This window comes from Equus caballus, chromosome 21 (genome assembly GCF_041296265.1).
Source record: "Equus caballus isolate H_3958 breed thoroughbred chromosome 21, TB-T2T, whole genome shotgun sequence".
NCBI lineage: Eukaryota > Metazoa > Chordata > Mammalia > Perissodactyla > Equidae > Equus > Equus caballus.
In genome coordinates this window covers 16,278,391-16,305,497 of record NC_091704.1, presented here as the reverse complement: position 1 = coordinate 16,305,497, position 27,107 = coordinate 16,278,391, and the positions used below count along the sequence as shown (strand labels likewise).

The 27,107-nt window shown below is 53.7% G+C and overlaps 3 protein-coding genes and 2 long non-coding RNA genes across 6 annotated transcripts in view; 3 read left to right on the top strand and 2 right to left on the bottom strand.

The window, feature by feature from the left end:
- The window catches only part of MED26 (mediator complex subunit 26), a 50,122-nt gene extending 45,114 nt beyond the window's left edge, over positions 1–5,008 (top strand). The window contains exons 2-3 of the mRNA XM_023625374.2: positions 1,694–1,768; positions 2,288–5,008. Coding sequence (XP_023481142.1) covers positions 1,694–1,768; positions 2,288–3,940 — 1,728 coding nt within the window. The 3' untranslated portion in view covers positions 3,941–5,008. The remainder of the gene's footprint in view (positions 1–1,693; positions 1,769–2,287) is intronic.
- On the bottom strand, positions 90–7,029 carry LOC138919909 (uncharacterized). Its single transcript, XR_011430452.1, has 3 exons — positions 6,681–7,029; positions 2,215–3,679; positions 90–2,085 (listed from the first exon to the last, which is right to left on the bottom strand). It is a non-coding gene; the product is annotated as an uncharacterized lncRNA (long non-coding RNA).
- Positions 7,030–7,200: 171 nt separating this feature from the next.
- SLC35E1 (solute carrier family 35 member E1) lies at positions 7,201–21,121 on the top strand. The gene is made up of 6 exons (XM_005615033.3): positions 7,201–7,664; positions 8,026–8,096; positions 10,184–10,321; positions 11,291–11,416; positions 17,340–17,585; positions 18,042–21,121. The coding sequence occupies exons 1-6, from the start codon at positions 7,238–7,240 to the stop codon at positions 18,270–18,272; spliced, it is 1,239 nt and encodes a 412-aa protein (XP_005615090.2). The 5' UTR covers positions 7,201–7,237; the 3' UTR covers positions 18,273–21,121.
- Positions 10,440–25,482, bottom strand: LOC138919765 (uncharacterized). Its single transcript, XR_011430295.1, has 3 exons — positions 25,365–25,482; positions 14,147–14,201; positions 10,440–13,031 (listed from the first exon to the last, which is right to left on the bottom strand). It is a non-coding gene; the product is annotated as an uncharacterized lncRNA (long non-coding RNA).
- Positions 25,110–27,107, top strand: part of CHERP (calcium homeostasis endoplasmic reticulum protein) — a 19,020-nt gene continuing 17,022 nt past the window's right edge. The window contains exons 1-2 of one of the 2 annotated variants that reach the window (XM_001914891.6): positions 25,110–25,830; positions 26,139–26,312. In XM_001914891.6, coding sequence (XP_001914926.1) covers positions 25,806–25,830; positions 26,139–26,312 — 199 coding nt within the window. In that variant the 5' untranslated portion in view covers positions 25,110–25,805. The remainder of the gene's footprint in view (positions 25,831–26,138; positions 26,313–27,107) is intronic. The other variant, XM_023625370.2, reaches the window with a different exon arrangement.

Genomic DNA, 27,107 nt, shown 5'->3' with positions numbered 1-27,107 from the left:
CGCGCACACACACACACAAAGGCTGAGCAAAGGCAGGTCTGTGATGCTGGGTGTTTTCTGATGTTAAGTGAGAAAAAGCAAGGCAGAGCGCCATGTTTTGTTCTGTTGTATTCTGAATGTGTGAAGTGTATATACCCAGGCTTGGATATGCAGGGCACAGTTTTGGAAAAGATACAAGGAAACTCTGGTGGCTGGGTAGGGGGGCACACCTTCCTGGCTGTATCGTGCCTGCGTAACTCGGTTCTCGTGCGTTGGAGGTGTGATGTGCTCCCTGTGTGATCTCAGAGGGCAGAGGGCTCCCCCGAGCCGGCCTGCCAGAAACCTGGAGCTGCTGGGGGTTGTTGAGCTGCAGGACTTCCTTATCTAGTCCGGCTCCAAGTCCTTCCCGGGGACGCTTTGTCAAATGTCCTCCCAGGCTGAGGCTGGCCTCTTTGTTAACTGTGTCTCATTTTAATAAGCAGAAGTTCTTAATTTTGATGAAGCTCAATTTGTCAATATTTTTTCTTGGATAGTTAGAGCTTTGAGGCTCCTAAGAAATCTGTCTACCCCAAGGTTGCAGAGATATTCTCCTGTTTCTTCTAGAAGCCTTAGGATTCTCGTTTTTACACTTAGTGCTGTGACTCATTTTGGATGCGTTTTGAGTCTGCTCCGATGTTCGGTGTAAATGGAATCATACAGGAGGTATTTCTCTGACTCTCCTCCCTGTTGTTGAGCTGCGTCTTGTTGATGCACTGAAGCTGCAGTTGGCTCATTTCTAGTGCTCTTGAATTTCTCAGTCTGTTCCCTCAGCTCTTGGAGGACATCAGTGTCATTATAGCATTTGGCCACATGACCCACACCTTTCTGTGCCGTCTCTATCTGTAGAACGTGCTGACAGTAGTACCTCCCCCTGGGTGATTTGACGGCTAACCAGGTGGTGCTACATGGAGATGCATGTTAGTAGAGCAGGGCCTGGCTCGGAGCAGGTGTACACAATGAATGGAATTGCTTGGTCATAAGATCTGCATGTGTTCGACTTTTCCAGACAAAGTCTGTCACTCTCCAGGGATGGCTGTGCCCCAGAACCACCTGGTATGGTCAGATACCATTTCTCCCAGTTGGGCGTGTGCACAGCGTGCCCACTCATGGGTTCAGTGTGCATTTCCTGATTACTAACAAGGTGAGGCAGACTCCTGTTGTGCGGGGCTTGTTCGTGGCTCCTGGCCCAGGATCTCTGTGTGTTCTGGATACAGGTCCTCAGGGCCCTGTCTTCTCCCATCTTTGACTTTGCTCCCCTGTTGCTGTCTTTGGATGAACTCTCAATGTCTTGTGTAGCCAAAAGGATTGGATTATTGTGTATTGCTCTTTTATGCTTGGTGCCTTTTATTGGATAAATACTTCAGCCTCCCACCCTATCAGATGGCAGAGGACTATACATCCCCTGGACTAAGAGCAGATCTTGGTTCATCAGCGTCAAGAGTTTGGGTTGTGTGACAGCCATGCGGGCAGCTGGGTGGGCATGTACATGGACGAGCTGGTGGTAGACTGTACACCGGGTGGATGGAAGTGTGAGCCCTGGGTGCCATGCTGGCCCTGAGAGCAGGGAAGAGGCTGAGTAAGGTGGGGCTGGCTCCACTGGCTCTTGCTGAGGGAGAACCTGGCAGGCTGGGGTAGGGAGAAAGGTGGGGGCCTGATGAGTGGTCTTGTTTTGCAGATCCGGAACATGGTGGCGGTGCAGGAAGTCATCTCCAGCCTGGAGAAATACCCCATTACCAAAGAGGCACTTGAGGTGAGTGTCCCCAGCCCGCAGCACATACTCTGAGGGTGCCGTCTTCCAGGGGCACTGCAGGGACTGGCTGACTTCAGACCCAGAGCTGGGGCTGCTTCCTCCACAGGACACCCCGCACACTGGGGGAGGCTCTGCTGAGTGGCCTCTGGCTCAGACCCACCGTCTGCTGTGGCCTTTGCCACAGTGTGCTCTCACCCAGAAAGTGTCCCTGGCGAAGCATCCTTGCCGTGACCTTAATGGTCCACAGCCGCTGGGCACCATGAGCCCGCAGGTTGGTGCTTCTGAGAATGCTGCCTGTGGCCTCAGGACCCTAACGTCTGAAGACAAGATTTGAGAAATTAGATGTCCCTAAAAAAAGGACCCAAAATTCCTGTACGTTTTGTGTCCAGGAAATCAGTGGTTTAGGGGTCACTGGGGTCATTTCAAAGACCAGGGGCCCATCCCACCTTTTCTGGCTCAGCTTCCTTTTCACGGGGTGCTCCCTGTCCCAAGTGTGTCATTGTCTCTCTCTGGTTGTAGGAAACACGACTTGGGAAGCTCATCAACGATGTCCGCAAGAAGACGAAGAACGAGGAGCTCGCCAAGCGGGCCAAGAAGCTGCTGCGGAGCTGGCAGAAGCTCATCGAGCCCGTGCACCAGAATGAGGCAGCGCTGCGGGGGCTGGCGGGCGGCCCCGGCTCTGCCAACGGGGGTGCACACAACTGCCGGCCGGAGGCGGGGACGGCTGGCACACCCAAGACCATCCATGACCTGAAGAACCGCAATGACATCCAGAGGCTGCCTGGGCCGCGGCTGGACAGGGTGGGCAGCCGCAAGCGCCGGGGGGACCAGCGTGACCTTGGCCACCCTGGGCCGCCTCCTAAGGTCTCTAAAGTGAGCCACGACTCCCTGGTACCCAACTCATCCCCCCTCCCCACCAACGGGCTCAGTGGGAGCCCCGAGAGCTTCCCTGGGCCCCTGGACGGCAGTGGGCACATGGGCCCCGAGGGCAGCCGCCTGGAGTCTGGGGAGATGGACAAGCACAGCGGCAAGATCCCCATCAACGCCGTGAGGCCGCACACCAGCTCCCCGGGCCTGGGCAAGCCCCCCGGGCCCTGCTTGCAGACCAAGGCTGCAGTGCTGCAGCAGCTGGACAGGGTGGATGAGACTCCGGGCCCCCCCCACCCCAAGGGGCCGCCTCGCTGTTCCTTCAGCCCCCGGAACTCACGGCATGAGGGCCCCTTTGCCCAGCAGCGGAGCCCGTACACACCCAGGGGCTCCGTGCCCAGCCCCTCACCGCGGCCCCCAGCACTCGATGCCACACAGGTGCCGTCACCGCTTCCACTGGCCCAGCCATCAACGCCCCCCGTGCGGCGGCTCGAGCTGCTGCCCAGTGCGGAGAGCCCAGTGCGCTGGCTGGAGCAGCCTGACGGCCACCAGCGGCTCACAGGGCCCGGCTGTAAGGCTGGGCTGCCCCCAGCTGAGCCCCTCCTGCCCCGGGCGGGCTTCTCTCCGGACTCCTCCAAGGCGGACAGTGACGCTGCCTCCTCCGGCGGCTCGGACAGCAAAAAGAAGAAGAGGTACCGGCCTCGAGACTACACGGTTAACTTGGACGGGCAGGTAGCCGAGGTAGGTGTCAAGCCTGTCCGGTTAAAAGAGCGGAAGCTCACCTTTGACCCCATGACAAGACAGATCAAACCTCTGACCCAGAAAGAGCCAGTGCAGGCTGACAGCCCTGTGCACATGGAGCAGCCCAGGACAGAGCTGGACAAGCCCGAGGCCAAGGCCAGCCTCCAGAGTCCTTTCGAACAGACGAACTGGAAGGAGCTGTCACGCAACGAGATCATCCAGTCCTACCTGAGCCGGCAGAGCAGCCTGCTCTCGTCGTCGGGCGCGCAGACCCCGGGGGCTCACCACTTCATGTCCGAGTACCTGAAGCAGGAGGAGAGCAGCCGGCGTGGGGCCAGGAAGCCGCACGTGCTGGTGCCTCATGGCCCGCCCGTGGACCTCCCGGGGCTGACCCGTGAGGTCATGCAGGACGATCTGGACAGAATCCAGGCCCACCAGTGGCCGGGGGTGAACGGGTGTCAGGACACACAGGGTAACTGGTATGACTGGACGCAGTGCATATCGCTCGACCCGCATGGCGACGACGGGCGGTTGAACATTCTGCCTTATGTCTGCTTGGACTGACCGCCCGTCGGCCTCTAAGTGCATTCCCACCTCACAGTGGGTGGGCGGGGCCCAGGGCCCAGCCACCTCCAGGGGTTGGGAGTCTGGGACTCTGGCCCGGGGCGGGCGGGAGGAGGCGGGAGTCTCAAGGTCTCTCTGCTCTGCCCTCAAGATTCTCCTTCTTTTGTGAAATGCTGCTACCAGTTTACTAACAAAATTGCAAAGGAAGGACCGCGTGGAAGGAAGGCCGGCAAAGTGAGTTCAGAACTCTATAGCAAACCAGCTATAAAAAGCGTTAGTCCCCACCCCAGAAGAGGTGTGGACGCTTCCCAGCGCCATAAGCTGGGCCCTCAGTTGCAGGCAGGCACAGAAATCCTGTGGGAGAGGTTATCTTTAACACAGCAACCGAAGCACGCATCTCATCAATTTGCATTTTCTCTTTTTTAATTTGGCCCTGAGTGTCTGAGGCAGGTGGGCAACGCCGTGGCCTCTGTGTGTAACCCACTCGGCCAGCGTTTCCATCATGGTGCCAGAAGCTTCTCAGCTGTAGCAAGCTGCTGGTTTTGGGCGGGCCACCTGGCCGACCAGTTTGACCCACACTCCACGGGCATCCACACATTTGTATCTGGTTCCAGTTAAAACCCAGTTTTTAAAGAAATGCTGCAAAAATTTAAGTTTTCTAGAGTTTATTTCATCCCTCTCTTCCATCTGACCACCAGCCAGATAATTTTCCTTTCTTTCTACCTGTTCATTTTCCCCTTCTTGCACATGTCTAGAAAATTTCACCTTTCTAGAATCCCTTCCCAAAAGACACAAAAGTAACCGCGGGTGCTACTGGTGTGTAAGCTGTCCTGTTGGGCGCAGAGACCTGTGTGTACGCTGGAAACACTCATAACCATTCCTTTAGATTCGTTTGCCTTATGGTTATTGTCATAAACGCGATTTGCAAAAACAAGGAGCCTTAGTGAATGTACAGTACCTAGACTTCTGTGTTCTCAGGACACAGAAGGGAGCAACTTTGCTATTTGGTCCAGTAAGTGGACACCTTGTGATATAAATGTGGAAATAAAAAAAAACCATTTGCACAAACCAGTCTGAGAATCGTTTCTCATTTGGTCCTTTACAGCCGAATCAGCCCTTTCTGAATTCTGGACCAGTCAAGCAGACCTGGACCCCAGGTCTGAGGTTGGGGCCCTGCAGCTAGACTGCAGAGAGGTGGGAAGGGCAAAGTGGCCAAGCCAGCCTGTTGGCCTTCTGCTTGGAAACTGACCTCCACCTGCCTTTCAGTCATTCAGGGCCACACTTTGCCTCTCCCCGTTCCAGGGTCACCTGCTAGCTTTGGGTGACAGAGACTGAGGGTCCACATCAAGGAATGTTATCCTGGCTCCATCCAAACCTCACCTGCCCCGGAGAGAAGCCCTCACAAGCGGACTCCGTGGCCCAGGTCTCAGTGACCTTGTTTTGCCCCAAGATATTTGTAGTTCTTACATGGCATGGCTCAAAGCTGTGTCTGGCAGCGCACCCCTTGGCCCTGGCCCCGGGCTGCCAGCTCCCCATGCAGGCCTGGGGCTGCCTTAGGATCTGGCTGGTGCTGATATTTTTAAAAAAAAACAAACTTTTCTCACCTGACCATAAGAGATAATCTTTTAATTTTCCTTTCTCATCCTTGAAACCATAAGCTAAGACTTTAGTTTTCTAGTTTTTTCACTCCAGAATAGGTCATCTTGGACATATCTACTTCATTTCACAGATGGGAAAGCAGCCCTACAGGGCAAACCAAGGGGTCCAGAACCATCAACCCAGAACCACAGTTTGAGAGCCAGCAGGGATTTCTGACACAGCCTTGGTGCAAGACATCTGCACCCCAGAAAAGGGGCTGCAGCGGCTTTGCGGGCAGTTGGGTTGAACGCCACACCTGCCATCTACCAGCTGTGTGGCTCTGAGCTAATCACTTCACTCCTGTGCACAAGTCTCCATTTGAGAGATGCAAGTACTTGCCCCAGAGTTGTGAAAACTAAATGATCCAAGTTTAAAAAGAAAAAAAATCACGTCAGAGGAACTGTGCTGCGGAGTAACTACTTTCCTAATTCCACTGTTTTCTCATCATGTGGCCAGCCCTACTGCTGTGCTGATGTCCCGAGGAAATGACATTACTCTCTGACAAAGGGTCATAGGCACAGCTGGAAGGTATTAGGGTGCGTGCAGGTTGGCATCCTGTGAGCATCTCCTTGTCTCAGACCAGGGCTTTGGGACAGGTCGCTGCTCCCCAGCCCCTGCAGGGACCACCTGTGCTGTGTCTGAGTATCCAGTAAGCCTCGGGGGAAAGATGTTGCCTGCCTTTGAGAACACAAGGTTAAGCCAAGATTTCCCTCCAACATTTTGGGGATCGATGGGTTGTCACTTTCTAATCTGCCAAGTAATGACACTGTAAAATGGAACTTTTAACATCCCCTTCTTCCCAAAAGTTTTTAGAACATGATTTTAGAAAAAATGAAAGTCCTTCAGGTAGTATAAGATCATCTTGCCGAAAACACCGTCTCCTTTTCCTCCGCTGGGGCCCGGGGCTTGCTCTCTCCCCCGCCGGTGCTGGGGCATCAGCAGTCAGGGCCGGCACCTCCCCTCCTGCAGAGCCCTGGAGACAGGTGCCCGAGGAGGCTGCCACGGCCACGGCTCCCGACTTGGCCAAGGGACCTAAGCCGAGTCGCTTCCCTTCTCTGGCCTTCGGTCAGTCCGTCTGTGAAACGGAGATGGTAACACCTACCGCACAGCGCATGGCGCGGCGTTCCCAGAACGTGCTCCTCGGGACCGCGCAATGTGGGCTGGCCCCTCCGACGGTTTGCAGGAAGAATTTAGCCCACGGAGAGCTTTCCACAATTTGGTTCCTTTTCCCGAAAGGTCTGATCTCTTACTCTCGGTGTCCGCCGCCGCCCGCCCATCAGGAATCTGGTCGGAGGGCGCCGGTGTGGCGCGGACATCCAGGTTTGACCCGCAAGCTCGATGGCCGGCTCACAGTCCCCGGCGTCGCGGGGCCCCTGCCCATCCACCTCGGGCTCCAGCTCCCGCAGCCCAACTCAGCTCTGACTCCGCGCCCGTCCTTCCGCTTCCGGGACAGGGCCCGCCCCTCCGGAAGGCCACCCGAGGGGGGCGGGGCCTGTACTCGCTACGTGGTAGGGGGCGCGTCGGCCGGCGCGCGGCGGTGACGCGAGCAGCGTCGGCCAACGGGGAGCGGCGTTGGCCGGCTGGCCCGCCCCGCCCGGCCCCGCCCGCGCCCGGCGTCGGGCCGTCGGACGGGCGGGAAGGGGCGGCCGCTCAGGCAGGATGGCGGCGGCGGTGGGCTCGGGCGCGGGCGCGGGCGCGGGCGGTCAGGGGGCGGCGGGCAGCGGCGGCGGCGGGGCGCGCGAGGGCGCGCGGGTGGCGGCGCTGTGCCTGCTCTGGTACGCGCTGAGCGCGGGCGGCAACGTGGTCAACAAGGTGATCCTGAGCGCCTTCCCGTTCCCCGTGACCGTGTCGCTGTGCCACATCCTCGCGCTGTGCGCGGGGCTCCCCCCGCTGCTGCGCGCCTGGCGCGTGCCCCCCGCGCCGCCCGTCTCGGGCCCCGGGCCCGGCCCGCATCCCTCGCCCGGCCCGCTGCTGCCGCCGCGCTTCTACCCCCGCTACGTGCTGCCGCTCGCCTTCGGCAAGTACTTCGCGTCCGTGTCAGCGCACGTCAGCATCTGGAAGGTGCCGGTGTCCTACGCACACACCGGTGGGTCCTGCGGCCGGCCAGGGGGGCGGTGGCCGGGGCGCGGCGCCCCCGGCTTCGGCGCTTGGGTGGGAGTGCCCGGGCTGGGGCGCATCCCGACGGCCTGGAATGCCGGGCTGAGAAGTCAGCTTCTGCCCAGAAGGTGCTGGGGGCCGCCCAGGCTTGTAGCAGGGGAGGGAAGGGACTGAGAAGGGAGCTGAGAGCTGGGCAGGGCTGATCACACCTGGCGGGTCGGCAGGAAGCCCCACTGAAGAGGCTTGAGGGGCTTCCAGCCCTCCCACTCCGCCGTGGAGTTGGGACAGGCTGCCAGGGCGGGCTCCGGGACGAGGGCAGCTCCCTGAGTGCCCCTTGCCTCTCTTTCCAGTCAAGGCCACCATGCCCATCTGGGTGGTCCTCCTGTCCCGGATCATCATGAAGGAGAAGCAGAGCACCAAGGTAACTCAGGAGGGCTCCGTGCAGGTGGGGGCCCCTAGGGCTTCCCGACTCCTGCCCTGCTGGTGACGTGGTCCAGGCTCCTTTGACTTCCTGTCAAATAAGGAAGTCAGCCTAGAGGCCTCTGGTGGCCCTTTTGCTGCTGATGTTCTGCAGTCGCTTTGGGGACTGCGGTGTGTGGGGTGTGTGTCCCTGAGTTGTCTCTGCTGTTGATCTCGGGATCGCTTTCTTCCCTCTCAGCTCCAACTTTCCTCCCTTTTTTGATTCTCTCCCTGGGCTTGCTGGTAGGTGATGACTTGGTCCCATCTCTGCCTGGCAGGGACCAGGGATGAAGCACCTGCCTCCGTACAGCTACGGAAGTCGGACAGATTTGCACTTCCTGGCGAGAGACAGTGGCCGGGTTGGGGACTTCTGGGGTCAGAAATGAGAGGCTAGTCAAAGGAGTCTGATTTTGGCAAAATCCAGCAGTCTTAGAAATTCAGACAGCCAGAATTAGGATTCAGATTAGAAAATGGAAATTCTCCCCAGCCAGTTGTGATTGTCTGGGCTTGGAAGTGAGAGCAGCACGCAGAACCCAGAGCTGCATAAGGAAGATGCTTTTGGAACAATCCAGGGTCTGTTCAAGATGCCAAGCCAGAATATTTCCTGGCTTGGGGCAAGCGAAGCTGTGGCTTTAGCCAGAGACAGCCTTGCCCCACGTCCTTAAGTGGAAGTGGGAGTCCTGTTGTCCCAGCTGGAAGCCATTTCATGCTGGACAGCACATCTCTTTTCTACGTGGTCAGTTTCTGGCATTCTGTGTTTTATGTAACTCAGAGCAGCAGTGCCCTGGATCAGCTTAGAGAAATTGGGCCACCTCTGGCTGATTTTTGATTTCAGCCTTTGTCCTGGCCCCCAGGGTGACGGCAGGTATGCGTTGTCTCTCCGGGTCCGAGTTGCCCAGGAGGTGTGCCGCTGCATCACTTGATATCGCATCATGTTTATCAGGTTTCCCCGTTGTGTGGGACATTGTACCCAGCTGGGGCCAGGAGCCGGAAACTTCACCCAGTGAGGAAAGACGACCATGGCCTAGGCAGGGAGACTAATGATAATGATGAGTGAGTGTGAACCCACCCAGTGAGGCAAATAAGGCAGGTAATCTGCATTCCTCTTGTCGGGGAACAAGTGGGACTTCAAAGGGGAGAGTTCCGTGGCTGAGGGCCACAGCTGGAATTCAGCTCTGCCCTGGTTGGTGGGGGGGACACCGAGGGCCTCACCACCTTGTCCTAAAACCTCGCAGTACTTTAAGAGTGTCCTTTGTAGGAGAGGGATGAGCCGGGAATCAGAAGAGCTAGATGTGGGCAATGGATTCCACGTCTCTGGAAGCTGGGAGGCATTTAGGCACCAGAGCCCAGGACCATTTCAGGCACCAGGCTCTGGAGAGCTTGGACCCTCTGGAAGGCCTCCTGTCGCGGCACTCACTACTTGCTCATTGAGCCAGCAGTTCCTGGGTGCCTGCTCTGTGCTGGGCACCAGGACAGAGAGTGAACAAGGATCTGCCTTAAAGGCAGCGCAAGGGGTAAGGGATGGAGAGCGGGAACACGCAGCAGAGGACCTGACAGGGTCTGGGGGCAGGTGGGTCGGGAAAGTTCTCCTGGTGTGTGAACTGAGACCTGAGGGGGAAGTTCTCCAGGTGCAGAAGGTGTGGGGGGTGTGTCCTGGCCAGGGGTAAATGCATGTTGGAAGAGCCCCAGATAAGAGGGACCCAGCTGGCCTCTTGGAGGAGCAGGCACTCCGACTCTGGTGTGTTGGTGGCAGTAGCTGGGTAGATCCGTTAGGACCAGCCCCGGTGTGTGGCCCTAGCAGGGGCTCTTAATGGGGGTGATCGTGTAGGGGATGGGTGGCCACAAGGACACACCCTGCCCCCAGGGGCTCTGATAACCATGTGCCATTCCTCCCTGTTGTCACAGCTAAGACCGTTGTCCAAAGGGGTAAAGGGGTAGGTGGCGTCCCTCTGGTGAGGGAGGAGAGAGCAGCTGGGGCTCTCCGCCGGCCGTCTGTGCTGGGCAGCCCAGCTCACTCCAGCCCGTCAGCTCCCTGCCCTCCTCCCACAGGTGTACTTGTCACTCATCCCCATCATCAGCGGCGTCCTGCTGGCCACAGTCACTGAGCTGTCGTTCGACATGTGGGGGCTCATCAGCGCCCTCGCTGCCACACTGTGCTTCTCGCTGCAGAATATTTTCTCCAAAAAGGTATCTGGGCACCATGCTGGATGCATGTGGTGTTTCAGGGGGGGAAGGGGGCACCTGGAAGAGTAGCCAGGTAGGGATTTCTGTGGTGTTGGAGTGAAAAAAATCTGTAGCCCTTCTGCTGGTTTTCTGTTTGTTGTTTTATTTTTTAAATAGTTTGTTTCCTACTATAAAATTAGCATATGGTCAATGTGAAAAAATCAAAAGCCCAAAGGAAAAAAATCTGAAAACTTCCTGAGCACCCTCTGTGTGCCAGGCACTGTAGTGGGTGCTGGCGATGAAGAATCAAGACACCTGTGCCCGCCCAGGGGTTTCCATGCTGTTGAGTAAAGTCACAGTACTGTCCCCAAAGGGGAACTCCCATCAGTGCTCAGGGGTTTTCTGCAGTTTTCGGAGTTGTAATATAGTAGATACATTTTAAATTTTTGCTCTGTTTATTTACTATTGTAACATTGCCTTCTCCCCATTGTTAAACGTTATTCCGTAGTGAGCACACTTTCCAGGCACCAGTCCCAGCTCTCAGCTCCCCTGCTGCACATGCAGGCTCTTCCCACTATGCATGATAAGTAAGGCGGGTGTGGACAGCCGTGCTAACCTTCCCCCTTCTCTTGGGTGACTTCATCACAACAGGCTCACGGTTCTCGGCTCATGGGCTGTGGGATGGTTACGGCTCGTGATGGGCCTCCCCTGGTTGTATTCGGAATGGCTACACGCCAGTTTAGACAGAGACCAGCGGGACGGCTGAGGCCTCTCTCACCACAGCTTCCCCAGCACTGAGTGTTGCTGTTTTTTTCACGCCTGAAAACGTGCTTGTTTCAGGCGCGGACTGCTTGTCTCAGCATAGGTGCACTGCAGGTCTGCAAGGTCGGGTGTCAGAGTTCATGTGCAGTCAGAGTTTGCGGCCTGGCTCCCTGCAGCCCTTCTTGCCCCTTACACTCTCGATCAGCCTTTACAGAGGTTTTCTCTCTTCAGGTATTGAGAGACTCTCGGATCCACCATCTCCGGCTCCTGAACATCTTGGGCTGCCACGCCGTCTTCTTTATGATCCCCACGTGGGTCCTGGTGGACCTCTCGGCTTTCCTGGTCAGCAGCGACCTGGTGAGTTGGCCATGGCCGAGAACACACCCTTTTCCTGGCTGCTTCCAAAACTGGTACTTTGTCGGGGAGTTCCACATCTGTTGACGTGGGGGCAGTTGGGGCCTCTGACAGCTAGCCCTTTGAACACTCAGCTCTTTGTCACGACTCACGTTGTGTGCACTCGAGGCAGTCGGCTTCCTTGGCATGTCCTCTTCTAGCATGCTAGATCCCAGCTGCCGAGAGCTGCTGCATTTGCACCAGTGGCATCAAAGAAGGAAAAAAGGCCAGCATGGGGGACTTTCCTGTCCTGAAACCTGGCTCAGGCCTCACTTTGACTTTTTCAAACTGTGCTTGAACTGCTTTATCCCTTCCTTGGTGTCTTCTCTGTCCATATTTCCATTTACTCCAGACGTATCTAGAGCTGAGCACAAGAAAGAGCATCTGCCCGCCACCTGCAGGGTCAGCCGCCAGAGACTGTGCTAGAAACCAGCGCAGGTGACAGCGCTAAGAAGGAAGCAGGCCTGGCTGCTCCAGGCCTGAGTTAGAGAGGAGTAAACGTTTATTAGGCTTCCTGGGTCTGACTGGATTCTTCACACTGGTCTCTAGTCCTGGGCACACCTGTGCACGCAGTGGAGCCTAGCCCTGTTTTCCAGCTGAGGAAACTGTGGCCCTTGTGTCCTAACTTCCCTTCCACACTGATCAGCTGTCATTTTTCTGTGAAGAACTTTCCATCGTCAGCCAGGGCTAGTTTGTTACCTTGAAGTACAGTGAATGAAAAGCAGTTGAATGCCTCTTTTCCTTTTCATTACCAATTTTCAAAGTAAAGAGTGAAATCTTTCTTCAAACGTTAACCAGCGAGTGGAGGTCTTTTCAGGGTTTTTGGGTGAAGGCGTGTTCTTTTATTTTCTAAGCATCATCATGAATTGTGGTGTTTGTCAGTTGCGCGCATCCTTCTTTTCACGGTCAGATCACCCTACCTCGGCTGCTAGAGGCTTCCGGCTGCTTCCTGCCCTCCCGACAGCACACACCGGCCCTCCGTAGCTTCTGCTCCAGCAGGGTGTCCTCTCTCAGCTGCGCACCTCCGTCCCACACCAGCCATCAGCCCCTCCTCCGGGAGCCCAGGCTGCTTTCAGTGGAGAGTGGTGTTCAGAGGCACAATCTGAGCACCATGTGTGCTCACTGCTGTGGGGCTGTCACTGCTTTCAAGCCTTTGCCGTGAAAAACTAGGAAAGATGTATCTGGGGGCAGACTGGAGAATTCATACTGTTTTGTTCCAATTTCAATTTAAGGTTACAGGAATTAGTACTGCTTAGATTTTTTATTTCTATCTTTTCTGGTACACTTGGTGCCTCACGACATGTTTTCTTTGCTCATCTCTCCTAGTTAATCCGTATACACACATACCCGCTACAGGGCGCGCACTGAGAGGCGGTTAAGATTTCCTCACGGTTCTGTCTGTGCTTAGGCCACGTTCTATTAAAGATGTATAATTGGAATACGGTGTTCTAAGGGCACTTGAAATCACTGTTTTTACAACGTGCCTGTGTCACCAACTTGTTGTGCAATTGGGTTCCTTCTGTTGGTTTTCAATTTGTAGGCAATGCTTTCTTTTTTTTCCCCACTGAATATGTCAAACCTATTTCCAAAGCCAAATGACCGGACAAGGTTCATTCAGAGAAGTGTCATTTCAATAGCTGTCGCCTGCACTCTCCCCCGTCCTCCCCTGAGAAGCTGCCATGTTCATGCTCTTCGTCTCCCCTCAGCGTTTCTTTTGAATGTTATTGGCTGCATAATATTGTCAGTAGGTTTGGCGTCAGTTCTCTGGTAACGTTCTGTTACAACTCAGCGTCTACATGTATACCCAACACACAAGCATGTAGAGTCACACGCCACATAACACTGCGGTCAGCCATGGAGCACATGGACAACGGTGGACCCATAAGATCAGTACCATATAGCCTAGGTGTGTAGTAAGCTAGACCACCCAGGTTTGTGTAAGTATTGTAGGGCAGGAAGAAATTTTCCTCTACCCTCTAGGTTCTTGGGGCTGGTTTAAAAATTAAGTTGACCTTAAGACAGAGTGATTTTTTTTTCATTTATTTTATTGAGGTCATAATGGTTTATAGCATTGTGTAATTTCAGGTGTACATTACTATCAGTTTCTCTATAAACTGCATCATGCTCACCACCAATACTCTAGTTTTTTTTTTTTTTTGAGGAAGATTAGCCCTGAGCTAACTACTACCATTCTTCCTCTTTTTGCTGAGGAAGACTGGCCCTGAGCTAACATCCATGCCCATCTTCCTCTACTTTATATGTGGGATGCCTACCACAGCACGGCTTTTGCCAAGCAGTGCCATGTCTGCACCCGGTATCCGAATCAGTGAACCCTGGGCCGCCGAGAAGCGGAATGTGCGAACTTAACCACTGCAGCACTAGGCCAGCCCCAATAGCCTAATTTTTATACGTCACCATACTTATGTGCCCCTTTACCCCCTTTGCCCAGTCCCCAACCCCATTCCCCTCTAGTAACTACTAATCTGTTCTCTTTATCCACGTGTTTGTTTCTCTTCCAGATATGCGTGAAATCATATGGTGTTTGTCTTTCTCTGTCTGGCTTATTTTGCTTAAGATAATACCCTCAGCGTCCATCCATGTTGTCGCAAATGGTACCATTTTGTCTTTTTTATGACTAGGTAGTATTCCACTGTGTGTGTGTGTGTGTGTGTGTGTGTGTGTGTGTATACATACCACATCTTTATCCAATCATCAGTCGATGGCCACTTGGGTTGCTTCCACATCTGGGCTATTGTGAATAAAACAGGGGTGCATAAGTCTCTTTGAATTGTTGATTTCAAGTTGTTTGGGCAGATACCCAGTAGTGGGAGATCAGGATCATAAGGTATTTCTATTTTTAGTTTTTTGAGAAATTTCCATACTGTTTTCCATAGTGGCTGCACCAGTTTGCATTCCCACCGACAGTAAATCAGGGCTCCCTTTTCTCCGCATCCTCTCCAACATTTGTTATTTTTTGTCTTGTTAATTATAGCCATTCTGACAGGTATAAGGTAGAAACAGATTAAGAGGAGAAAAACAAACAAGTTTAATACATATATACACGGGAGAAAGCCAGGAAAAGGGAGTAACTCCCCACAATGGCAGAAGCCTCCACTTTCAATACCATCCTCAGCTCCACACGAGAGAAGATCTTGAGGGCGGCGAGTGGGGAAGGAAGGCAATTCACAGGAAGGTGAAAAGGAGCAAACATTTGGCAAACAGGTGTCTGGCCACAGACACAGAAGAACACAGAGAGGAGCCCAACAACCAGGCTTTTCCAGGTGCCTCTGTTCACCACCTGCTTCATGTGGTACTAAGGTGACAGCTCGCTTACCAAGACAGGTTTTTTTTTCTGAATTCTTTTAGGCCATTAAGGGGGAGGTAACAAGAAAAACTGTGAGTCTTGTTTCTTAAAAACACTCAACCTAGGGGGCCAGCTGGGTGGCATAGTGTTAAGTTCATGTGCTCCACTTCGGTGGCCCAGGGTTCATGGGCTCAGATCCCAGGCACAGACCTACACACCACTCATCAGGCCATGCTGTGGTGGCGTCTCACAGCAAAATAGAGGAAGACTGGCACAGATGTGAGCTCAGCAACAATCTTCCTCAAGCAAAAAGAGGAAGATTGGCAACAGATGTTAGCTCAGGGCCAGTCTTCCTCACACACACACAAAATACCAGCTATTGTCCCTTACAACTTGGATGGATGTTAAAGGCATTATACTAGTGAAAGAAGCCAGTCTGAGAAGGTTCCATGCTGTATCATTTCACTGATACGACAGTCTCTAAAAGGCGAACCTATCGCGATGGTGAGCACAGTGGCAGTTGCTTGGGTTGGCAGACAGGGCTCATACAAAGTAGACCCTTGGAGGAATGTTTTGGGTGATAGAGCTGTTCTGAATCTTGACCGTGGCGTTGGCTACATGAATCAATACGTGTTGAAACACATGGACTGTGCACCGCAAGGAACACTCAACTTTATTGTATGTCAGTTTTTCTAAAAAGCCAGATTGGCTGAGTTCCTCTCCTGGAAGATAGATATCTATGCAAGCTGACTGCCTTGTAAAAACAGCGCAGAAGTCCATGTCGGTCACCTCAGGGAAGGAGTCCTGGGAGAGGAGGCCAGCTGCCCGTGAGGGCATGCTGGGGGGCTCATGTGCGTCATAAGGGGTGCTTACCCCAGTGAGGAGCAAAGGTCTGGGTGACTTTGAGCAGGTTATCTCAGCACATCTTCCTCACGTTTAGGAGGACCCCATGGTCCTTCCCTCTCAGGGTAGTGTACGTAGAATCAGGCAGCCATCCTAAGATTGCTCCAGCTCCTGTCCTGGCGGGGTCACTAAACACTGCCATCTGCGGGGGAGCCTGCTGTGCCTCCTGTGGCCAAGCCTCGTGCGACCCGGGAATTGGCCTGCCCAGAGCAGGTGCCGCTGAGCAGCTGTGCCTTTGCTGCCTCGACCAAGCCACGCTGGGTCCTGAGACATCTCTGCCCTTGGAGCACAAGGACATGGTGCTGTCCCCACACCCTTGTCTGGGTCACAGACACTGGACAAACAGACAGCCTGGGGCTGTCCACAGCAGGTGTGCCATCTCCAGAGGTCCTTCCATTGGCCTGGCAGCCCTGCCTGTAGCAGCCTCTTGGTTCCCTGGCCTAGAGGGCTGGTACTGAGGTGGGATTGCAGAGGGCAGGCAGGCCTGGGAGCCGGGCCACGTGCCTTCTGGTGTCCAGTCCTGAACAGATAGAAGTCCCTAAGTATCCAGCACTGCATGGTTCTCCCCCATCTGCCTGTCCTGGGAGCAGACATCTGTGGTCCAGATGTCTGCTCGTTGTGGTTTCTTGACCTCTAGGCCCCCTGAATCAGAGTGGCCTCATTCTGGTGAGGATCAGATGGTAAGTGAAGTTCTGACAGTAGCATTGCCTTCTGCTTGTGCTTGTTTGGCTTGGGATTGTGTTAAAGCATCTTCGGAGCCATGACTGAATGTGATCCTCATAGCAGCAGCGTTGTGCGGGCTCACAGGGATCATTCTCCCCCATTGCATAGGTGAAGAAACCACGACCAGAGAGGTCAAGCAACTTCCTTAGGGGCTCCCAGCAACAGGGAAGACCCAGGGCCTTTGGCTCCTAGCCTGGGGAGTTCTTCATACACAAAAGGGCTGCCCTCTCGGGACCTCCCCATCCTATGGAGTGCATCATGTCTGCTACAGTCTGAGTTTTTGTGTGTGTCCCCCGCCCAAATTCATATGTTGAAACCTAACCCCCAATGTGATGGTATAGAAGGTGGGGCCTTTGGGAGTTGCTTAGGTCATGAGGGAGGGGCTGTCAGGAATGGGATTAGTGCTGTTATAAAAAGGACCCCAGACAGCTCCCTTGCCACTCCCACCACGTGAGGACACAGTGAGAAGATGCTGTCCCTGAGCCAGGAAGAGAGCTCTCACCGGACATGGAATCTGCTGGCGCCTTGATCTTGGGCTTCCAGCCTCCAGAACTGAGACAAATAAATGTCTGTTGTTTGTAAGCCCCCCGGTCTGTGGTATTTGGTTAAAGCAGCCTGAACAGATTCAGATGAGGTCCAGTAAGCAGACTTTGCTCTGCTGACCCCAGAGCCCTGGCTGCTCCATGTCCAGAGATGCGGGAAGGCTTTGGGTCACATCATCCTCTGCGCCCTCTGCTTCCTCGGCAGGAATGGGGGTGATTATTATTGCAGTTGTGCCATGCAGAGTGTCATGAGGGTCAGAGGTTGTGGTATAAAGCACCTGGTCTCACACAACGACCCACCTGGGTCTGCTCCCCACCGATGGTGTGACCCCAGTATGCCATTCTGTGCCCCTCCCCCACCTCTGCCAGCGCAGCCATGTGACCACTGTGCTCTTCTTGCTCCCCGTCTCTGCAGACTTATGTGTCCCAGTGGCCCTGGACACTCTTGCTCCTGGCTGTCAGTGGCTTCTGTAACTTTGCCCAGAACGTCATCGCCTTCAGCATCCTCAACCTCATTAGCCCTCTGAGCTACTCAGTCGCCAACGCCACCAAGAGAATCATGGTCATCACAGTGTCCCTGATCATGCTGCGAAACCCAGTCACTAGCACCAATGTCCTGGGCATGATGACAGCCATCCTGGGGGTCTTTCTCTACAATAAGGTGAGCCTGGGATAAGGGAGGTTGGCCAGTCGATGCCCAGGGAGGCACCAGCGGTTGATGGAGGGGGAAAGGGGTTTCGCCAGTTGCTAAGGGGCCAGGGTTCCAGCCACCAGCTTCACCACTGATTGGTGTGTGGTCTTGGCACACCCTACCTGGCCGGCCTTCCTTTACCTGCACAGGTGACCCCAGGCCCTGGCTCTCGGGTCTCTTAAGGCTTTGTGAGGGATTTCGGGATTTCACTCCCTCGTTGCGAGGACTCTGTTTAGTCTGGTGTAAAGACCCGTGATGGCTAACAGGGTCTGTTCACTGTTCTTTGTCCCTGCCTGACTCTGCTGGGGTCCACACCTGCGTCAGCCTTGAAGAGCTGCTTGGCTGTGAGTCGCAAGCTCCCCTGTCCAGTGGGCGTGTCCTGGGGAAGGAGCAGCCGGGTGTCTCATTTCTCTCTTGACCTTGCAGACCAAGTACGACGCCAATCAGCAGGCCCGGAAGCACCTCCTCCCCATCACGACGGGGGACCTGAGCAGTAAGGAGCATCATCGGAGCCCCCTGGAGAAACCCCACAACGGCATCCTCTTCCCCCAGCACGAGGACTATCAGTATGGCCGAAACAACATCCTAACAGATCACTTCCAGTACAGTCGGCAGAGCTACCCCAACTCATACAGTTTGAACCGTTATGACGTGTAGAGTCTAGAGGGCAGGCCGGACCGTGCTGCAACTCCTTTCCCCACCCACAGCAGTTCCAGAAACTTCTGACAACCAGTGAATGTACAACAGCTCAGCCAAGGGGCATAACCATCTGAAGACCCTGGGGGACAGCAGGATGCCGTCCCTGTGGCAACACTCGCCGCCCCCTCGAGCCCATGTCTCATGCCCCCTCTCCCGGAGCCTGATATCTGAAGGCTGTGTCTCTGGAGATCTTGGCCGGGTCTTACCTTTCTGTGTGGACTCACTCCCCAGTCATGTTTTTCAGAGTTCTTGTCTGCTTTCTAGCTCACATTCAGGACCCTCTCTGGAAAAGCGGGATTGCTGTGGATCCAGACCTCGACACAGGCTAGAGGTGGTTTCCTGGGGGCCAAGGAAAGGACCACAGGGTGATGCACGAGAGTGAGAAACTAGCCGCCATAACTCCAGTGCTCAGACAGGCGTGAGCAGAGCGGGAGTTCCTCAGAAGCCCTCCAGCAGCAGAGATGGACCCAGCCTCCCGCTCAGCCCCGTGGCCGCTCGCATTACCGGCAGCCATTCAAAAGGGCAAAGCTACTGCAATTAGCATTGACTCCTTGAAGCCTAGTTCTGTGACCTGCGTGTCAGAGGGGGCGTAGGCCCAGGGCGAGGGCAGGTGCTCTCTCCTCTGCCCTGTTCTCCCCTCGCCAGAGCAAGGCCTCTCTCCTCGGGCAGTGAGGAGGGGCACTGGGAGGTCATGGTGAGTGCTTTGAGCTCTAGCCCTGTCACACTCGTTTGTCTTTTCTGGTGAGTCTTCACCACTTCTGTGCTGACTTAGGAGGTCTGGTGGGGAGAAGTGGATTTTATGAGGATCTTGCATTTTTCTAGGGAATATTTTGTACTAGTGTGTGTGTTTATGCCTTGGTCTCCAGTAGGGGACACATGAGGACTGGCTTATGGATTGAAAAGTCTTGTTTCTAAATGTTTAAAAAGAGGAAAACTTCCTCCTGGTGCTGCCTGGCTGACACATCTCAGCATTTAGCAAGAGGCCATGAAGAGTTCTGAAGCACCTCGCTCATGAGCCCACGGCTGAAGGTGGGATGACTCCAGAAGGCCACCTCAGCAGGCTGTGTAACAGACGAGGCTGCAGCACTCTCGTTCTCTGCCGCGTTCTCACGGTGTTTACATCAGGCTCTGAATCCTGTCCTGTGAAGGAGAAGGGTGGGCACCGAGCGATGCTTGCTGTGCCAAGTCGGATGCTTTGGTCAAGAGTAAGTCTGGGTTTTGGCAGAATCACGTCATCAGGAAGACGATGTGACCCCAGCAGGTGACCCCTTTGCACCCGGGTCCCAGGTGGGGTCTTCGTCTTTCCTGCATCATGAAAAGACTGTGCCCTCGTGGAGGGGACCACTGGCTCCGCTGGTGGGCTGTTCTGCGGTGGCTGCCTGCCTTCAGCAACATCCCCAGCTTCTTGGACAGGCACTTAGAGTGACCGGCAGATGGGACGGCAGGTCACCCTTCACATCCCTGGGGGCGAAACCTTTTCGCATTCAGAGGAAGCACTGTAGCTTCTGCTTGACCCCCGGTTTCACAATTGGAATTTTGTATTTAAGAGGTTACATTTTGTCAGCTTCTGAATGAGCTGCTCCTGGAGAGCTCGCAGGGTCTCCTGCTGGCCTGTGACTTTACGCACCATCAGCCTCAGGAGTCCCTGCCTGTCATCTGCTTGCTTTATAATTACTTTGGCCCCAGGTTTTAAGACAGTTGCTGTGTAAAACCAGAAGAGGCAATCCTGAAGGGTGGCATTTGGGAAAAGAACTTGCCGAGTGCCTTCACGAGAGGCAGTGGCCTGCAGCTGAATTTTTCTCACTGGTGAGTAACAACGAATGGGGAAAATTTTGCACAGCAAAGATATTACAGTGGTTGTCTTTATGATGATAGTAACTGATTCCTTGAACAGATAATTGAACTCTAAAATGAATTATGCCTCTATTCAGGTTTAATGAAATTTCTGATGATGCTGAAATTTGTATATTAGTTTTCCTTTTCCAATGCAAGATCTGCTGGTAAGGGGAAATGACTGGTTTTATTACGGTTTATAAATTAATAAATAGGATATTTAATTCTGTACATAAATTTACAGCAAGTACATACACTGGAATGAATGAGACAATCATAGTAGACCAAATCATCAGACCAGAAGACAAAGATATACTTTTGAGACTTGAAGGTTCAGAGCTCACATGGACCTCTTGGAGGCCAGTTTTCCAGCCACTTCCTGCCCTGCCCCGCCACCCCGCCCGCCCCTGTTCACATCTGCAGCTCTGCTCCCCCACCCTCCTCACTGCTGGGCTTTGTGGTAGCGAATTTCGCATACCCGGCCATGGTAGGGTCTGGCCTGAGACTGCGACGCCAGCCCCACTCCTTCATTTTACAGAAGGGGAACCCGAGGCTCAGCGGGCATTTCTGAATAGTGTTTGTTCACTATTTTGAGTCTCGGTGTGGAATTTTGAAGCACCTTATTTTAAGTCAGTCATTCTAGGGAAAATCAAACCCCTGTGAACAAAGGAGAGAAGCCAAATCTGTTAAAGTGAAGCAGCACTTGGAATTTCTGAGCTTTGCTGCCTATCTGGCACACATCCTGCAGCAGGCCCCCACATCGCTGGGACGCAGCCAGACCCAGACACGTTAAGGTCTGACAGCCTTAAGGGCATAGAATGTTAAATTCTTAAAGGATCTGAAAGTTGCGAATTCTTTTTTTCACTTGTCACCTCTTTTCCAGGCTCAAATGCTATAGACTGTTCTGTGGGAATGATACTGTGTGTATATTCATTGACGGTATTTACCAAAAATAAACCATGGTCTCCAGGGAATCGAGATTGCTCCCAGTTTGTCAGTGAGGGCCTCTTTCTGAGTGACCCTGTCTTTAGTGTGCCCCGCAACAAAACATACAAGAGGTAGAAAGAGCAAACCAACTTGGTTCTCATATCCAGCTGTATTGCAACCTTTTTTTTTTTTTCCCTGAGCCAAAATTTAGGACATGTGATATGTGAATTTATGAGACTATAGAACAAAACTAGAACCACAGCTTAACAGCTAATGACATGCCTTTATTGAACAGAATTAACAGGAAACCTCCAAGAACGTGTGGCAGCTCTGCTTCTGAGGCGTCTTGAGGACCCACGGCTAACACTGAGCACCTCCACGTGCGGCACGGTGGTGGGCTTCCACAGGCAGTCCTTAGCATCTCTCTGTGTTGTCTTATTAGCCGGACTTCACAGACGAAAACGAGGCCCAAAGGGGGGAAGTCACGTGTCCGGGGTCACGCAGCTACTTCAGTCTGCCTCCAGAGCCCGTTCCCCCACATTACTCAGAAACCATTCCCACAGAGACTCTCCTTCAGTCGCAGTGGAAGGGTGTGAGTTTCTGCTACACACATTGCCTGCATCCTTTTAATTCATAATCCTTTTGTTCAGTGACTTAGCGAGCACTTAGTCTGTGCCAAGTACAGGAAACAGATCGGTAAGCCTCCTCCCCTCAGAGCACTTGAGCGTAAGGAACAGATGTGTAACGAAGTGGCGCACAGGCCCCACATCACAGAGACGTGAAAGAATGCTAAGGAAAGTACGGGGGAATTATTTGAGGGGCATATGGGACTGTTTTGACTTGCATTTTTCACAGGATATTTTATTTGCACATTTTGTATTATATATGCCTCGTTTAGCACCAGAATCTAAGAGAGAGAATATTAGCCCCATTTTACAGAGGAAAATAGAAACAGAAAAGGCAAGCTTGGCCTAGTGGAGCAGACCTGGGACCCAGGAGTGTGGCTCCAAGGCCAGGACCATCGGCCCTGCAGAGCAGCCACCATCAAGTGAGCTGTCTTGCTTTCCGTCACGTCCTCCTGAGAGGGGTTGGTGCGAACAGCGGTGCAGCCTTTCATGTCACTCAAGAGGCTCTGCCATGGGATAGGGTCGCCGCCCTAGCGTCAGGGCCTGTTCGCAGGGCCAGGTCTAGGGATGGCCCCATTGTTCAGACACCAGCGTCTGAACTACTGAGGAGTATCCTCTCCCAGAGACTGGAATATTGCTGTCTGTCTCCCCAGGGCAGCTCCTTTGTGACCAGATGTTTGCTTGGTGCTCTTGTTCCAGGACAGGACAGGACTTTCTCTGTCCCACATCCTCCTCCTTGCCATGGCCTCAGCAAGGTGACCGCAGTCAACGATTGTGGGAGCTGAGCTAACAGACCAAGTTTTGGCTTTATTGAGACTCTTGGTCTGATGGGCCTAGATTTCCTCAGTCACCCACTGCTTTTTAAATAAAAAATATAATAAGACAATAAAAGTTGTGAAGTTTGAAAAAAATTGTTAAAGCTAAAAAATCACCTATACTATGCAGATGTTAAAAAGAATGAGATAGATCTATACAGAGAGGGAACAATTTCCAAAACATATCGAGATATATAAATGTGCTTGTGAATACCCAGTTTCTCTCTGAAGATACACACAAGAAACTGGACACAGCAGTTCCCTCTGGGGAGCATACATACGTATTTTTTTCCATATTGTGCATATTATTACTTTGTATATATGCTTTAAAAAACAATATTCCTGAAACATTTCCCCCCTTATTAGATAGCCTCCCTTGATTTTGTGTGTTCGCGTCCGTCGTGTTCTAGTATTGTTATGGGGATGTGCTATAATTAACCAACCCCTATTGCTTCGCGTTTAAACTTCATTTTATGGGATAAGTTTGCAGTGCACAATGTAGCACATACTTCTAATGTGGGCTAGAGGCCTCACAGCACGTTGGCAGATCAAAGCGGGTATGCATATGCTCTTAAACTTCTTTCCATTTTGCTTCTTAGGCGGGTCCCTTCAGCAAGGTCATCTTGCCCAGGGGTGTGCATTTTACTTGTTTCCCGTAGGCTTTTTTTTTTTTTTTAATTTTTGCTTTTTCTCCCCAAAGCCCCCTGGTACATAGTTCTACATTTTTAGTTGTGTGTCCTTCTAGTTGTGGCATGTGGGATGCCGCCTCAGCATGGCTTGAGGAGTGGTACCATGTCCACGCTCAGGATCTGAACCAGCGAAACCCTGGGCTGCTGAAGCAGAGCGCACGAACTTAACCACTCGGCCACAGGGCCGGCCCTTCCCTTAGAGTCCAGGTTGTTTCCAGGTTCTTGGAGACCATCTCTGCAGCCACCTCTATTTTTTTTTTTTTTTTTTTTTGAGGAAGATTAGCCCTGAGCTAACATCTGCTGCCAATCCTTCTCTTTTTGCTGAGGAAGACTGGCCCTGAGCTAACATCCATGCCATCTTCCTCTACTTTATATGTGGGACACCTGCCACAGCATGGCGTGCCAAGCGGTGCCATGTCTGCACCCAGGATCCAAACAGGCGAACCCCGGGCCGCCAAGAAGCGGAACATGCGAACTTAACCGTTGTGCCACCAGGTGGGCCCCAGCCACCTGTACTTCTAACACCCCTCTCTACTGCTTGTTTCTGACCAGAAGATTCTGATTGAGCCCACTGAAATGAGCCTGAGTGAGGCCTTGAGGTGCTTAAAGTTTCAGTCTCAGATAAACAACATTTTAAGCACTATGAAATGAATGTACGAATGTAGTGGTCACGGGTGTACAATCTTTGGGGGGGGGCAGTGAGCAATATCAGTATTAAACGTGCACTGACTCAGCACAAGATCTGTATATACACTAAGACACTTTTAGTGGTGGTCTGAAAGTGAAACCAACACAAGAGACTCCAGTGATGCTCACTCCATCAATTACAGGAAATCCCCTCCACGTTGTCTTCTGTAGTCGTTAAAAATGACCATACAGATTCATTAACCATTTTGGTTCACAGATCCTGTTAAGAATCTGATAAATGGCTGTGTATCTCCAAGACGAAAATGCATATATGTACAATATTGTGCTATTTCTGAAGTTGATCCATGGTGGATCACAAGTAAAAACTTGTTGATACGGATCTTTACTGGCATGGAATAGTGCCCACATATCCAGATTACAGAGCACGATACTGAAGGGATGGTCGCACGTGTTCCCTCTGCCTGGGGCCTTCACATGGCTGGCTCCTGACCCGATCTCCAGCACACCTCACCTCCCAGGGCCCTCCCAGCCAAGCCTCTCGGCAGGCCCCGCCCTCCTCCCTCACCAAGGCCTCCAGCACGCTGTCTGCTCTTTCCCTCAGCAACACCTTGGTGATGACAAGTTTGTTCACCGGCTTACGGATCTCTGCCCCCACAGCCTGGGGGCTCAGGAGAGCAGAGCTTAGGTATGACTTGTTCGTCATCGAGTCCACATGCCACATCCAGCCCGCCTTTTCGCGAACCAAGAGTGGTCTTTACAGGTGAACATTCACAAGCAACTCATGACAGGAAAGACTAACTTGAAACCCCCAAATCATTCCATTCTTCTCATTAGTACAGCTGTAATTTAAAAACTGTACTGGATTATAACAGTTTGAATTCCACCAACAAGGACCATTATAGACGTTTTCCTCTTTGGTTATATAAGTAACTACATAACATTCTCGACTTTGCCTCTTGGCCCGCAGGCCACAATATTTGCTCACTGGCCCTTCGTGGAAGAAGTTTGCCAACCCCTGGTCCAGAGCGATACCTGGCATACAGGAGGCAATCCATAAGCGTTAGATGGAAACCCTTCCTAACAAGAAAAAAAGAAATGTATCTCAACTACAGGGGCATCTATTTGCACAAGGAAAATAGGGAGGCAGAGCCAGGATGAAAGTGGTCACCTCAACAGGGTCAGACTGCGGGGGCGTCCACAGCCCGCGTTTCTCCCACGTGCGCCGCGCCTGCTCTTTCCCACCATCGGCGCGCGTTCACGTCACCATCCTGGAAGCTCCGGGGCTGCACCTTCCAGGATGGCGCGGCGCTCGCAGGCACGGAACCGCGCGAACCGCAAAGGGGCGCGGCCCGAGGCCGGCGGAGGAGGGGTCCCCCACCCCAAGTCTTCCTTCCCAAAGCGCAGGTCGAGCTAAAGAAAGCGAGCGGGCCGACCTGCCCAAGCTCAGTAAGCCCGCTGCCATCCCCGCCAAGCCCGTCGGGCTAGCCCGGGAGCCTCCCGGACGCACCTCACCTCGTAGTCCCCTCACCGCAGCCGCGCGAGGAGGAAACACAGGCCCGACCCGGGCAGGAACTGCCCTGGCCCCTGGTCCCGCGGAGACAGCGGCGGGCAGAGCCCTCGGGCCTGGAAGACACAGGCTGGGAAGCCGCCCCCGCCGTGGCTAACGGCTGTTCTCGGGCGTCGCGCGACAGCGCCCAACCCGCGCATGCGCAGTAAAGCCCCGGCGCGTGCTTGTCCCTGGTCCCTCCGACGCGCCTGGCCTCGCGCGGCTTCTTACCGCCCTCCTCTTGCCCTCACTTCCGGGGTTTCCCGGAGACGGCCGTAAGTGGCGGGCGGAAGCTGCCCGCGAGGCCGGCCGTAAACGGCTCTCTCGCGCCATTTCCGGCCGGCTTCCGCAGACGGCGCTGGTGGGCGATCGTGAGGCGCCAGAGAACGTTCCCCACGGCCGGAGCCATGGAGATGCCGCTGCCGCCCGACGGTGAGGCCCAGCCCGGGCCCGGGGACCGTTTCTCTCTCCTCGGAATCCCTTGTTGGCCCGTCCCGCCTCCTGGGGTCCCCGGGCCTAGGAGGGGGCGGGGCTCGGCCTCCCGGATTCGCCTGCGGCCTCTCCCGCGGGTCCCGCGTCCCCGGCGTGTGTGTGGCCCCTATCGGGACCCGTACTAGGGCGGCCTCTCCCGGGCCCACCCCTAGGGACCCTGGCATGGCGGACGCGGGCTGGGGCACCAGGGCCGCCAGATTGGGCCGGTCCTCGCTGATGCCCCGCGTGGCCTTTTCTCCGTTCTCCAGACCAGGAGCTGCGAAATGTCATCGACAAGCTGGCCCAGTTCGTGGCTCGCAATGGGCCCGAGTTTGAGAAGATGACGATGGAGAAGCAGAAGGACAACCCGAAATTCTCGTTTCTGTTTGGAGGCGAGTTCTACAGTTACTACAAGTGCAAGCTGGCGCTGGAGCAGCAGCAGCGTGAGTTCTCTCTAGCTCTCAGGCCGCCTCCTAAACGATTCCTTTCTGATTCCAGTTCGGGCTCTGCCGCAAACTGTCTTCTTTTGGGTCGCACGCTCTTTCTCTGTGCAAATGGGGCAGCTCGGCCTTCGTGATCTCTGCCGCTGTTCCCAGGGCCCTGCAGCGAGCAGCTGCTGGTCCCAGTGTAATGAAGAACGAGGTTATTGATCCTTCTTCTGGGCTCCAAATCAGAGATTCCTCTTTTGTTTTTCAGACATGATGGTTGAGGTCAGCAGAAGTAGAATGACTGCTTCAGTGTTTTCCAGAGAGAAAGTGATAGAAACCGACCTGGGACCCTCGGGACAGGCACTGTCCAGCCCCCTTTGTGGGGTCTCTGTGGGTCGAGCAAGGTTTATGTGCATTTGAGATGCTTCCAGTCCAGATTTAAAAGAATTGTTTCTCTGGATTTTAGTATTTGGCAGATGTTTATCCATATTCACTGAGTTGGGCATCAGACTTCTGCCCTTGCCTTCAAAAAGCTTAAGATGGGGTTAGGAATCACACCTGGCCTTTAAATAATAAATAAATAGTCACCAGATGGTAAGGTTCCCGAGAGCAGAGCCCACATCTGTCTTGTTCACTAGCAAACCCCTAGCTTTTAGATGTGTTTGACTGGACGAGTAGGGGATTGCCAAATAAATGGGCACTGAAAGGTGAATGCTTCCTTGACTACAAGCTCCTTGAGGCCAACCACACCTTGTTTGGATCACTGTTGTGCCTTACTACTTGGCACATAGTAGATGTTGAATCAAGAGT

Bases quoted from the DNA above. Each gene is read 5' to 3' on its own strand.
- SLC35E1 (XM_005615033.3), top strand. From the start codon at position 7,238: ATGGCGGCGGCGGTGGGCTCGGGCGCGGGCGCGGGCGCGGGCGGTCAG. The intron at 7,665-8,025 runs GTGGGTCCTGCG...CTCTCTTTCCAG, and splicing joins GGTGTCCTACGCACACACCG to TCAAGGCCACCATGCCCATC. The intron at 11,417-17,339 runs GTGAGTTGGCCA...CCGTCTCTGCAG, and splicing joins TCCTGGTCAGCAGCGACCTG to ACTTATGTGTCCCAGTGGCC.